General features: G+C 44.0%; 1 protein-coding gene across 2 annotated transcripts in view; it reads left to right on the top strand.

Moving 5' to 3' along the window:
- Positions 1-14,818, top strand: part of THSD4 (thrombospondin type 1 domain containing 4) — a 628,347-nt gene that overhangs the window by 174,527 nt on the left and 439,002 nt on the right. For both annotated transcript variants that reach the window (XM_070044883.1, XM_030875085.3), the window contains 2 exons: positions 228-675; positions 13,659-13,761. In XM_070044883.1, coding sequence (XP_069900984.1) covers positions 228-675; positions 13,659-13,761 — 551 coding nt within the window. The remainder of the gene's footprint in view (positions 1-227; positions 676-13,658; positions 13,762-14,818) is intronic.

Below are 14,818 nucleotides of genomic sequence, written 5' to 3'. Positions count from 1 at the left end.
CACCAGTCACATCACCCACTGTTGATTCCCACCTTCATTCTACATGGCAGGCTCTGTAGAGCCTCTGTTCCAGCCTCCAGAATCTTCCCTTCTGCTGGAAAGCCCTCTTTTACCTCCTTGTTCCACTATAGGCTCTCTCCCAGGCTTCTGTTCCTACCCAGTTCCCTCTCCCATGTATCAGAGCTTCTGGGTTAACAGAAAATCCTGTCTTGTGTGTCTCTCTTTAGGAGCAGGACCCGAGGTCCCATCGGCCCCGGCATGTATGGCTATGGTAAGGCCCCATACATCTTACCACTGCAGACGGACTCTGCACACCTGCCACAGAGGCTTCGGAGGCAGAGGCCCTCATCCCGGAATTCCAGGTCCCAGGGGGCATCTGGTTCTAGCCATGGCTACAACCCTCCAGCCCTCCGGGCCCCCCGACATGGACCTCTGTACCAGAGTGACAGTGGACCTCGTCCTGGACTGCAAGTCTCGGAGGGCTCCATCTACCAGCTGCCTTTGACCCATGACCAAGGCTTCCCTGAAGCCTCAAATCTCTTCCACAACCCAGAAACAAGCAGCAGCCCTGGCCTGGGGGCCCACAGGGCAGCTCAGAGCTTCTCCCAGCCTGCCCGATCTACAGCAATCTCCTGCATTGGGGCCTATCGGCAGTACAAGCTGTGCAACACAAATGTGAGTATACACCGCCTGAGAGTGGCCCTGGAAACAGCTGCTACTCTTATCTTTCTGCTGGTTGGCAGTAACCATGGTGGAAGGCAGAGAGGGCATGTTTTTTTAGGCCACGTAAATGCACCTTTTAGCTTCCCTCCCTTTCGTTTCTCTTCATGTGCTCTTCCCATATACTTTTCTTTTTTATAAGGTTATTACTTTAGTAACTTATGGAGAACCTCTTGAATCACTTATTGACAATCACTATTGCTGCATACAGCAAAGAACCCTCACATTCTCAGTGGCTTTATATCAACAATATTTTTTCTTTGCTCGTGGGTCTGCGAGTCAAGTGCAGTTTGGCTGATTTAGGGCAACCAGTGGTGGTGTCAAAGATGTGGGAGTTTTGGGAGGTTTGACCAGCATGTGTATCATCCAGTAAGTTTCCTGGAGGCTCCCTGCTCTTCGAGGCATAAAGACTTTGGATATTGTATTGTGAAAAAGTCTGATGGTGAAAAATTGCTGAGGATTCTACAGCTAATGATTCCACAGCAAAGCGAATTATAAATGGAAACTACATAAGATGACCAAATGTGTTTTTAAAAATAAATATCAGTTTAAAGACTTTATATAAAAGAGAGAGGAATGAGAATGTTTAAAGGTTAAACTTCCAAGTTACTATATTTTTCATTAATAATTTAATCTGCCTTAATAGTCTGTTACTGGGTAACAGGACAGCTGTTATATATTAGCTTCAATTTCCTCATTAAAAATATATTTCCTGCTGTAGAGTCCATAGAAATTACTTAATTTGTGATTTTAATAATTCCTCTGAATGCCTGGATTGCTTTTCAGCTTGTTCTTCCACTGACAGACTTCAGGAATTATTGATTTTTGTAAAGCAGTAATTTTCCTAAAGCCTAAAGTAATTTTCCTAAAGCCATCAGTCAACTAGTAAGTCTTAATTGAGCATCATTGCTTGTCTTGTAACGGACCAGGCTCCATGGAAGATAGAAGTCATATTATCTACCTCATGGAGTTGTTACGAGGATCAAATGAGGTGATGTTAAGAAAGTGCTTTATAAATTAAAAAAAAATACTTGTGTCCATGATAAGACACCGTCCCTGTTCTGGAATATCCATTGCAATTTTTTAAAAATGAAATGAATTCATTTCTAATGTGGAATATATTCTCCCATTGACTAGTATGTGTCAGTTTTAAGGACCAAGTAATCCATAAAGAGAAGGGAAAAGAGAGAAGGCATTTGACATATATGTGGACCTGATATCTACTTAGCATTTCTTTCATTTAACCTACGTTTTTGAAGCATGCACTTTTTTCCAGACCTATGCTGCCAACAGCAGGGCTGTTTCTTCCCATATAAAAGCTGTGTCTTTTCCGGGTGCTGGATAACTCCACTACCGAGGAGATTGAATTGCAAGGAATATTTAAAAATTCTTGTGAATTCATGATGCCTGCATCATTTTGGACGTAGGTAAAACAATGTCTCACACATTTTCTTAGACAAAGAAGTAAATGTTGACAGAGGATTGTACAGGTTTAACTCCCTTCTTTTCACTGCAACATTTTGCATGCCATCACCCCAAGTCACATCCTACTTACCCTTATTGAGAGATAGCTTTCCTTAGAGGTCCCATTACTACATATCTTCTTTTTATAAGCCCATGGCTTCTTGTGACTTGGGCCATGCCCCATGGACACTTTAAAACTCCCTGTGTTAGTGGTCCCCCAAACCACTCCTAGGTTTAATGATTTGCTAGGAAGACTCACAGGACTCAACATATAGTTGTATGCACAGTTATGATTTATTACAGTGAAAAGATACAGAGAAGAATCAGCAAAAAGAAAGGTGCATGGGGCCAAGTCCAGAGGAAAGCAGGCACAGTTTCCAAGAGTCCTGTCCCTGTGCAGTTGCACAGGATGTACTTCGTTCCCTCAGCAATGAGTTGTTACACACGTGAAGTGTTGTCTACCAGGGAAGCTCATTACAGATTCCATGGCCAAAGTTTATATTGGTGGCTAGTCACATAGGCACCCTTTGCCTGCTACATACTAAAGTTCCAGGTTCCCAAAAGGAAAGCAGGTGCTTAGCATAAAATATATTGCTTGTCCATTCATCTGATGATGGACACTTAGGTTGTTTCCATGTCCTGGCTATTGTAAATAGAGCTGCAATGAACATTTTGGTACGTGACTCTTTTTGAATTATGGTTTTCTCAGGGTATATGAATGGATAAAGAAGATGTGGCACATATATACAATGGAATATTACTCAGCCGTAAAAAGAAACGAAATTGAGCCATATGTAATGAGGTGGATGGACCTAGAGTCTGTCATACAGAGTGAAGTAAGTCAGAAAGAGAAGGACAAATACTGTATGCTAACACATATATATGGGATTTAAGGGAAAAAAAATGTCAAGAAGAACCTAGGGGTAAGACAGGAATAAAGACACAGACCTACTAGAAAATGGACTTGAGGATATGGGGAGGGGGAAGGGTGAGCTGTGACAAAGCGAGAGAGTGGCATGGACATATATACACTACCAAACGTAAAATAGATAGCTAGTGGGAAGCAGCCGCATAGCACAGGGAGATCAGCTCAGTGCTTTGTGACCACCTAGAGGGATGGGATGGGGAGGGTGGGAGGGAGGGAGACGTAAGAGGGAAGAGATATGGGAACATATGTATAACTGATTCACTTTGTTATAAAGCAGAAACTAACACACCATTGTAAAGCAATTATACTCCCATAAAGGTGTAAAAATAAAGTATATACATATATATATATATATATATATACATTGCTTGTACATATAGCTGGAGCATAGTGAGTCACTCCTATCACTTAGGGAGTGGTGGAAACCCTTTTGAAATCCAAGTTCCCAGACGTCAGCCAAGGACCGACCTTGCAATCAGGCCTTTCTAAGGAGAGCAATCTCAGTCTTCTGTGTTGTCTTATTCGCACATCCTCCACATGGACCCATGTACTCTAGCATCTTAGCATCAATGACCTTATGTAGGCATGTACGTATCCTCCTCGATGTCCAAGTGAGGGGATGGCATGAGTCCCCCAATTATGTAAATCTTCCTACTCAAAAAGGAAAGAGGTGAAGTGTAATACTGTGAACAAGGAATGAAAGTTATCACTTATGTCCTCTTCAAAAATTAGAAAATAATGCCTACATTTCGAGTTCTCACCCAGTTATTATCTGGGAGAAGAAAAAGAAGGGAAAGTAACCCAGGGTAGGTTGAAAACATCCACTGATTTCAAAACTTCATCCCTTTAACTAAGTGCCCAGTGTATCCCACCCCAGTTCTTGATGGAAGGCCCCCTTTCTAAAACTACCCCACAGTAAAGGGCTCAGTTCTGAGCTGTGAGGTCATGCTTATGACAGGTGGTCTGAATTAGGAGAAATGTTTTCACAGCCTTCCAGATCTCCTCACTGGTCACAATCCCTCCCTCAACACAACAGAGAAGGTGCTAAAGGCAGCTACTTGTAGGCCGTAGCACTTGGTACTGGAGCACTTAGTGAGGGGGAAGGAGCTCTGAGAGCACAGGGCAGGAGGCCACAGGGTTGAGGAAGCGAACAATTGAGCTGGGCTTTCAAGGATGGCCAAAAAAGGGATAAGAGCATTTGGGGCCAAGGAAGCAGCTTAGTCAAGGACAAAAAAGCAGGGTTGTTTCAGGATCTTGGGTGCTGCAGTGCCTGCCAGGTCGTAGGGACCCTCCTTCCTTTCTCTCCCGCCTCCTTCTATCCACTTTAAATAATCCCAGTCTTAATGGGAAACTTATGCTTTCATATCTCAGAATACAGAATTATCACATGGTCTTGCTGGACTTTCATACATGAGATTGATGGGTGAGAAACATTTGAAACACAGTGAAAAATCAGAAAGCAATTCTAATCAACTGGTTTAATTGGATGTTAAGCCTGCAAGACAGTGTGGGACAGTGAGTTTGGGAGCTAAGTTGAGCTGGATACAAACCCCAGCTCCAACACCGGGAGCTGAGTGTCCTTGGACAAGTTACTTAACTCTTCGAGGTTCATCTGTGAAGTGGGGAGAATAATAGTACCTGCTCCATAGGGTTGACATGAGGTTCAGATAAGGTCATGTGTAAAATGAGCTTGGCATGTGCTGACACATTGTTAGTAAATAAACCGTTTGGACCTGGATAAGTGAATGTGGCTGAAGATAAGAATGGCGTAAGATGTCTGCATATCTGAACAGCTCCCAATTCCTAAGGGCTGAGTCATGGAACTGTGGATGAAATGGTCAGACTTGCTCAGAGTCCCCTTTTGTCCTTTGGGTTAGCTGTGGTTGAGAGTCCTTTCCCTTTGCCCAAGAATAAAACAAAATTGCTGAGAGACCCAGCATTTTCGCTGTGATGTGGCTTTCAATGCAATCACCCTTGGATCATGTTTAAAGTGATAAAAGTCAGCCTATAGATAACTTCATGCCAATGAAGCCTTTATACCCTCAAATGTGCATATTTAATATTAAGCCCTACCTTGTGATGTCATCTGGGAATTTTAAGCATGCTAGTTTGTTTTCGGATTGTTCGGTTCATGTAAGATGTCCTCTATGAAATAGTACTTCCGTATCAGTAATAAGTGCAGCACTAAAGATCCCTGAATGTAGACTTTAAAAATAAGGAAGGTTTTCTTTTTCCTTGCCTACAATGTGTATGAGGAAGTGAAGGTGATACACCCCAGTAAAAATAAAGAATCTGTGGTCTTTTAGAGCAGGCATCATCTTAGACGTCTACTAGTACGACAGTCCAGGTCACTCACTATTGCGGATTTTTGCTTGGAGTCCATAAGCACGGCACTGACATTGACTGAGTGGGGTCAGGGACGCTGAAAGTAGAGCAAGCTCTGAGCCTAAGCTCAAAGTCCAGCGGGAGAGAGAGACTCATAAATAGGTAATAACAAGCGCAGGGCACAGGCACCACTCTACACGCACTTTGAAATCTCCAGGTAGTGGAAATGAACCTGGCTTGGGTGGAGGCAGCAAAGGACTCCTGCAGGCGATCCAGCAGAACGGAGAGTTTTCTAGGGAGAGGGAGTGACAGGGATCTGAGAGCCCCTTTGTGCTCCCGTAAGGGCTGAGGATCAAGAAAGGGCGCTTGGAGGACCTCTCAGTGGAATGAGATGCTTTTGCCATGAGCGGTGGCTTCACCTGCAAATATGTCTTCAGCAGTGAAGGGGCAACACAGGGGTGTCCATGGTTTATCCACAGCCCTGCGCTTCCTCAGCTATGGCTAAAAATTATAAGTATTCAAGCAATCGAGGAAATAGATAAGTTTCTTCTTCATGGACTTTCATTGAAGGTTAAGACCTGGGAGCAAAAGAACTAGAGTCTTTATAGGGGTGACACAGGGGAAGGAGAGAACCAAACCACAATCCCTCCTGGTGCCCGTGGAGATGTAGTAAAGATACAGTTCTTTTCTACTAGCTGTTTCTGGGGTTTTGTATTATTTTTTGCAAAATACATGAATCAACCAAGACACCTTATGCCCTCTGTCCTGGAGACCTAGGTGTCTCTCTCCTGCCTTCTTCTCTTAAGCACTGTGAGTTCAGTGCTTCCTCCCTGGAGAGGGGACTGACACACAGGCTCCTTCTGGATCAGGGAGGCTGGAGGGAGTCACCAGGTGCAAGGCGGGGGCAAGCTTTCGAGTTTTTGAAGGGCTTTGCTGCCAAAGGAAAAATGATCCTGAACTTAGACTGAGTGCACTTAACGTTTCAAGGGGGAAAACCTCTGGGGCTAAAAAGCAGCTTTTAGCAAACAACGGCTGTGATGAGTTCTGGTATCAGTGACTCTCCAGTAAATTTCCCTGGGGTGGGACTGACTTCTGACAATGGATTTATCCATGTGGACTTGTTTCTGGCTCAAAGTAAGTGAAAATGAAGGGAAGATATTGGACAAATCTCAAATATAGCTAAGCTCTCTTTAGGCAGATTCTAATTCTATCCCATTCCTAGTCTCATATGAAATGAGAGGAGCTGACAAACAACTTCCTGCGTGCAGTTTACGGAGAAACTTAGCAAATGGGCCACGTCAAGAAGTCAGTGCAGTTCTGTAAGGTGTAAAACATGACAGGAACTGTGGGACCGGTTAGCGGATGGACAGGTCATCTAACTAGAGGGCTCAACGTAGGTTTCTCCTATCGTGAGCTTGTCACCAACCTCCTTATCTGGGAAATATATGCTAGTGTCAGTGCTTTTTGCCTTGTTCTGCTTTCCATCTTCTCAGATCACTGGGAATTTTCCATAGAAAGTTCTCTTATTGACTTTCATATGTATATGAAAAGTAGCCTTACATATATATATATATGAAATATGTATATGAATATTTTGTGAACGTATACATATTAAATATGTTAAACATGTGAATATTAAATATAAATATTCAAATAAATTTCATATAGATATATTTCATATGTATGAAATATAGATGCATGGATTGTACACATATATATGAATTGTTCACAACTGTCACTTTTCATGATTATAAAAAGTAGTACAAATAGGAAGAAATATCACAGTGGTAGAGAGAGGTATATCCTAGTCTCTCTCCCAAGGTATAATCACAGTCAATCATTTAAAAGTTTTACTCTCGTTCTCTCCATAAGTCTAAATAGTGTACCAACATCTCTGCTTCTTGATATATCAACTTAAAATTTTCTCTGACTCCTTACTCTGAAAGATGAAGAAATGATTCTCTTTCCTCCCACTCTGCTAGCCACATTTTATTTTCAGATATATTTTTATTATATATAGTATATTAACAGTTTTTATTGTCTTGATTTATCAATATTAGGAAGGATCGATTCCCTCCTTATTTTGCAAGGTTAGAAATGTAGTACCCAGACAGTTCACCAAGTTCTTCTCATTGCATTATGTGTTTTGGTTTATGTTTTATTTGTTGTTGGGCTTTCTCATTTTTGTTTATTTTGTTTTGTTTTTTTTAACCTTGGCCTGTGAAATCCCTGCGAGAGACTATTATGAGGGACTTTTCTCTGTATCCTCAATGCTTGCAACACCTGACACATAGTAGGGGCACAGTGACTATTTGCCTTTGAAGGAATTTCACATCCTGTCTCAGCAGATAGCAGAGGGGAAGAAACCAGTTTTATTAATGTGATCCCCAAAGTAGCCACTGAGAAATTTATGCTCCCTGGGGGAGTAGGAGCTTTGGATTTAAGTTTACGTTTTGCGACATACTTCCTGGTTAGTTAGAAAAAAAGATATTCTCTTTCAGACCTTCTTACAGGCATAGAGATACATTTATAATCTAAAGAGAGAGAAATAAACAAGCATTCCTGGGGTAAGCCTAGGTCTGTATAGACATGTGTACAGAGTATTTATTTATTTATTTTTATAAATTTATTTATTTTATTTATTTATTTTTGGCTGCATTGGGTCTTCGTTGCTGCACATGGGCTTTCTCTAGTTGTGGTGAGCGGGGGCTACTCTTTGTTGCGGTGCATGGGCTTCTCATTGCGGTGGCTTCTCTTGTTGCCGAGCACAGGCTCTAGGCACGCGGGCTTCAGTAGTTGTGGCACGCGGGCTCCGGAGTGCAGGCTCGGTAGTTGTGGCACACAGGCTTAGTTGCTCCGCGGCATGTGGGATCTTCCTGGACCAGGGCTCGAACTGCACTGGCAGGTGGGTTCTTAACCACTGCGCCACCTGGGAAGCCCTGTACAGAGTATTTAAAAAATAGGCTTCTCGCGGGTGAATGGATGGGCTTAGTTATAATAATATCCTTTGGGTCTTTGATGTATTTATTGAGTAAGAGAGAAACTCCTTTCTCTAGGAGAACAGTATGAACTTGGATAGGAAAAAAAAAAAGCGTTTGAGAACTAAGAAAACCTCAGTTATTTGTTTTTTGTTTTTTAAATCCAAAGCCTTTACCCAGCTCTTTTGGACAAACCAATTCACTGACTGTCTAGAGGGCCCTGGAAGTGGTAGGAGGTGGCAGAAGAGTTTTTGTGAGGTTGAGTTTGTTCCAAGTGACTTGAGAAAGCAGATATTAAACGTATTTGAAAACTGTGCTGGATAACTTGTAAGAAATTGTGGTCCATGGTTATATGATTCTATATCATATAACAAGATGATGGGAAATGAAGCCCATCTCCCATCTGTAGAAGAGAAAAGAAGGGAATGTTTGCTCAGAACACCTACCTGTCAGGCACCTAACAGCTTCTGGAACTGCTCGATTCATCTTTGATGTCTTCTTAGATTCCAATTCAGCTAACATTTATTGAGCATTACTATGAGCTAGAAACTTTAATATATTACTAGTTTACTCCTCACAGAATTCCTGGGTTAGGGGGTGAGGGGAGTGGTGCACGGCTTGTTACTGAAATGCAGTCATTTAGGTTTAGAAGAGCAAACTGCTTTGCCCAAGGTCACATAGCCACTTTCTCATGGCAGTGCAGGGACATTTTCTAGATTTTTTTCTTTAGATTTTTTTTTCACTCTGGTGATGTTAAATACATCATGTGTTGCTATGGTAGCCGGTCTTTTGATTGAATCCAGAGCAATGCAAAGGGTAAAAACAAAAATGCATATTGGACCCAGGCAGACCCCAAGGTCGTGTTCCTTGGTGTCATCTTCATCGGGGATGATACTCTTCAGTCTCCTGGGGAACTGAAAGTAATTAATTACTGAAAGTTAATTGTGTGATCACCGACAGCGGCCTCTTGAGCAGTGAAGTTACGTGCGGGCGGGCAGTTGTCATCTCAGATTAACCAGGGTCACTAGAAACATAGTCAGAGTTTCCATAATACTCTTTGTGACTCATAGCAACTCCAGGCAGTTGTCTAGATGGAACTTTGGATAGGGCCTGAAGTGCTTTATCAGGATTCAGCTCATTATATTAAAGTAAATCTTTATTCTTCTTCCCATAAGAGACCAGTGGGAATATCCCTCCCTCTTTGTCGTGGAAAGGAGTCATTTGAAGGGAGGTTATCTCCCAGGGCCATTGCTTGGCTATAAAGCTCCGGTCTTAGCTGGCCCCATCCCGAATGAGCCTGATCTCTATCTACATGGCTTTTCCCTTGTTTCAGTTTTCTGGCCTGAAGATTATAAGAATCCGTGCCCATAGAAAGGATCAGCTGTCTGCAGGAAATCTGCCCAAAGCCAACTCACAGTGTAATATAGAGACAGTTACTGATAAGTGAGGGTGACTCAGTCTATGGCATCAGGAAACAACCCACTTAAAGTATAACAAATGTAAAATGGTCTGTAACCTGGAAGTTTTAACTTCAGAGGGTCTGTTAAAATGAGAGGAGATCTTATACTGATAATAGTATAAATACAAACAGATGGAATCTACAAAAGAGACATGAAACAGAAATTCCCCAGCCCTCCTTGGTTTTCATCCTCAATCCACGGCTCCCTGATCCTTGTTGCTGGGGTCACTTCAGTAGGCCTCAGAGGCTGAATCTGAACTTGTTCTCCAGGATGTCTCCTGACAATAGGCGAGAAGAAGTTTACGGCCCTCTTGTCTGAGGGCCCGTTGCAAATTAACTTTGCTATCCACACGTTCTTGAGGGGCACTGTGGCATAGTGGTTACTGTCGTGGGTTCTAGGTTCAAATCCTGACTCCCCCTGCGGCCTTGGGCAGCTCATTTAACTTTTCTTTGCCTTGGCTTCCTCATCTGTAAATATAACAGTGGTTGTGCGGATTAAATGAGCAAATATACATAAATCATATGAGGGAGTGGCTGACATTGAGTAAGTGTCAATAAAAGTTAGCTATTCTCAACACCATCGTCATCATTATCACCCCAGGCATCTGTGTTCCTCACCTGTACCATAATTCTGTCTCAGTAGCCCACTTCCGTATCTGGACTCTGTGAGGCTTGCATTTCTCTGGCCAGGTCTCTCTCCTCCCCAGGAAGTAGTGTCTTGCCTTTAACTGGCAGCTCACCCGGTGTCTTGTGGGTCCCTGCTCAGGGTCATGCACAGGGAGACCCCCATCTTCCAGAGCACCTTGTTACCTCCTGCTGCACCTTCCCATGCTAGGTGCTCGCTGGATACCATAGTCAACCTCTGGGCTCAGCTGCCTCCTAGCAACTGCAGGTGGATTTGCTGCTTCAGCACCTGATCCCTCACTGTGGGTCTGATGCCACGTTAAGCCCTCTGGCCTTAGGAGGTAACTGGGCCACACTCAAATATAAAGAACTTGTTGATGACCAGGGACAGGGTATCCTGAATGATGCGTCACAGGTAGCTAGCTGATTACGCAGATGCTTATGGATATAATAAGAGCAACAGTCATTAGCATTAAAAACACTGATAAAAATGTTATCAGTGTTGAGCCCTTCCAGCTTTGCGTGGCTGTGTGTTTGGAAGGGCTCAATACAGATATATTTTTATTACATAAATGTCATATATTTATTGTAGAGAAAGTAGACAATACAAATAAACCAAAAGTTAATGGTAAAAAGAAAACTTCTATAACTCACCTTCCAGACATAACACTTTTAGTCTCTCTCTCTACACACACACACCCCACACACATAATCACTTTTTTCACTTAATGGATTGTGGACTGCTTTCCATGGCATGAAATATGCATTTATATCATCAAATATCGAACAATTCAAAGTGATTCTGAAGGTGTGTTGTTTCGTGGTCCAGCCCATTGGCACTATGTTACGGATGGGTATAAAGAGGTTAAACAGACTGGCTAAGTTTTTGTGGTCTGCAGCTTCTAATTCTGGTAATTGCCACTAGGTTAATTAGGGCGGCTTCTGGCTGGAGCCTCATTTAGAGCAGCTTGGCTTTACGTAGTTATTTGAGGAACGGGACCTTTGGCCCACTTGTTCTGGTCTCTTTCCATTACAAAAACCTGCCACCCACCCAGCAGCGGATCTGGAGTTTCTAGCGATGGCCAGGGTGGGTGGTCAGCATTCTAGGCTCTGTCTCTGCGACACCGTGGGACCTCTGGTAAGGCACCCCACTTCACCATACCTCTGTTTCCTCATCTTTAAATTAAAGGGATTGGATTTGCTTTTCTTCTGCTCTTACACTGTGATTTCATGTTAAGTAATTTGGCGTGTGATTGAGGCTTGGGAGTGGCTCTTAATTGCGGCTGCCTAGTCTGGTGCCAGGCTGGCTGCACCAGAGGGAGCACTTCGAGTGTATATTCCTGAGCCTCTTGCCCACCCTCCACTGGGGCGAAGCCCGAGAATCTGTATTTTTAACACACCCCTTAGCGATTCGTTCTCATCGCAAGGATGGTACTTAACTCCCAAGCTGCCCAGCTGATCCCATCCTAGTCGAACTTCGGTTCTGGCCAAAGGGTTGTAACAAGCATCTTAACTCCAAATCCTTCACGGAGGCAGCTGGTAGTGCTGGAAGCCTACACGGTTCCGGCTTCAGGACCACCAGCAGCTTGGCTTCCAGAGCCCTTGGAGACAGCCTTCCCCAGCCTGTCAGCTTCTCACCCTTTGTCAGAGCCTAGCCGGCCCTGCCCATCCTTCCGGCCCTTTTTCCCCACCAGTTTCCACCACGTTCTGCTTCACATGGTTTCTTGCTCCATATGGTTTGGCTCAGGCCGCAGCAGGGTTATGACCACCCTGAGTGTCTGTCCCAGCAGCCTCTCCAAGTGCCCTTGATCAAGCAAGGGATGTTTTTCCTTCCACCTGGTTTCATTTCTCCCTCTGTTCCCTCATCTTCCACGAGACCTGATGTTTCTGATACATACAGTAGATTTCTTTCTAAATCCTTCAGGACGTGAGCTATCATATTAGCAGTTTACTCCAGAGACTTCTATACAGAGCTTTTCATATTTAAGGGGCCAGATGCCTTTCCCGTCTGATTATTAAAACACCCCCACACCACACACACACCTTACCCTTAAGCAGAGTGTTGCTAGTTTTAAAAAGCTAGATCCTAGCTTTAAAGGAGAGATTGTGATCTTATTTCACATTTGCTCATATTTATCATTTATAAATGGGACTTCCCTGGTGGCGCAGTGGTTAAGAACCCTCCTGCCAATGAAGGGGACACGGGTTCGAGCCCTGGTCCGGGAAGATCCCACATGCCGCGGAGCAACTAAGCCCGTGCGCCACAACTACTGAAGCCCGCGTGCCTAGAGCCCGTGCTGTGCAACAAAAGAAGCCACTGCATTGAGAAGCAAAAATAAATGAATTAATTTTTTAAAAAAGAGATATTTGTTAAAAAAAAAAAAAGAGAAAGAAAGAAAGAAAGAAACCATCATGGCAGATTTACTGAATAATAATCCTTGGAGGAGGGATCCAGGAGTTTGCATCTCCCAGGAGCTCTCTGGGTGGTTCTTTTGCAAGTCGAAGGCTAGGAGCTCTTGCTTTAGACGGTGGAGAGAATTTAGACCAGAATTTAGACACGATGGGAGGACACTGAGAGAGAGCCTGGTGGGCGCCAGACTTCTGGGGGTTCAATCCAGCCTCTGTCTTCACTGGCTGTGTGGCTGCTTCATGCCTCAGTTGGCTCACCTGTGAAAAAAAATCTAAAAATACCATATCAATCACATTGGTCATCGTGAAGATTAAGTTAGTTAATAGTTAAAATAGTGCCTGCACCTAGTAAGAGCGCTGTACATGTTTGCTGTGAATATTATCCCACGCACAGGAATGGCACGAACAAAGTCAGACAGATGGAGATGGATGGCCTCTTTGAGGGAGGCGAGCAGACCACTTTGTCAGGAGCAGGTTTGGGTCCGTGGTTCTCAAATTACGGTATGGAGAAACAACACGGGGAGCGTGTGAAAACTTTAGTGTCCTTCCAAAGTTTCTAATTTAGTAAACTTGGAATGAAGCCTTGGGATCTGCGTTTAAAATTTTCGATACAGGTGATCAGCACATTTGTAGAACCCCAGGTTTCGGTGGAGGAGGACTGACATTTAACATTGGAGAGGTCTCCTGGGATTTGGCTGGGGCCATGAAGAGATATGGACGCTAATTGCATGTTTAATATCTGCTTTATTAGGTGTGTCCAGAAAGCAGTAGAAGTATCTGGGAGGTACAATGTGCATCCTACAACAACAAGCCGTTCATGGGCCGGTTTTATGAATGGGAACCGTTTGCAGAAGGTAAGAATAGCCCTAGCCCTGTGCACAGCAATTATTTTCTGTCTGTTCTCCAACCCTGTTGCCCTTTGGTTATTGCTGGAGGAATTGGTGTGATCCTGGCTAGAGTGACAATGAGGGAGAAAATGTGACCCCCAGGGCAAGGAGGAGCCGGTAGGGGTCTTTACCAAAGGTAGTGGAGCTCAGGTGACACCTGGACCATCAGTCAGATGGATGAGGCATTGGCTGAAACAAGCAGTGTCTGAGGCTGGCAGGATGAGTGAGACAGGACAGGGTTTGTGGAATGGGTTAGAGCGAGAGTTTCAAGCTAAGGTTGTGGGGAGTGAACAGGGATGGAGTTTCCCTTTTCCTTGGTTCCTGCTACAAGCGCTGGTGTGGTGGCTTAAGAGAGCACGTAGAGTTGTAGGGTTGACAGTTGTTTGGCTTTTGTGCTGGGGGAGCCTTGAATGCTTTTTCCAAAGATGAAGTGTGGTAGGTAGCCATTGCCCTTGGGACCAAGGTTCCTGCCTTTTCAAAATGATGGAAGATCTGATATTGGTAGAGCTTCTCAGTGCTGTTCTACATCTTGGAGTCACTTTCCTTTGTTGAAGCGCAGATGATAACATGGCTTTTGGGCTGAGAAGTGTTCAATTCTGAGATATATCTTCCCATAACAGAGAAAGTAGGCTCCAAAGTGGTGATGGGTCGAGCAAAACATGTGGGGTTCAATACCGACAGCCATGCTGGCCAGAGGAGAGAGTGCAGCTGCCCTCAGTGTTCAGCTCAACGTCAGCCCAAGGCAGTGGCTGGGGCAGCTGGGCTGGGCCACAACCCAGTGTGTGGAACACGGCTGTTATGTCCGAGCTCTGGAGAAATTGTCCTGGGGAGGGCTTGATAATGAGTTGTGCGGATTCCATTACAGAATCAATGTCCAAATGTGGAAGGTTGTGCCTAGATGTCAGCCCTTGAGGAGGAGAAGGCAGGATTGATGTCTGCTGTGAAATGGGATGCAGAATTATTCTTGTCTGTGCATTTTTCTCAGAGAAGAGTCTGTAGCCTTGTTTGGGTTCTCAAAGTGGTC

The sequence above is a fragment of the Globicephala melas genome, chromosome 2 (assembly GCF_963455315.2).
Source record: "Globicephala melas chromosome 2, mGloMel1.2, whole genome shotgun sequence".
Lineage (NCBI taxonomy): Eukaryota > Metazoa > Chordata > Mammalia > Artiodactyla > Delphinidae > Globicephala > Globicephala melas.
The sequence above is the reverse complement of the archived record's forward strand: the minus strand, read 5'-3'. Positions and strand labels throughout refer to the sequence as shown.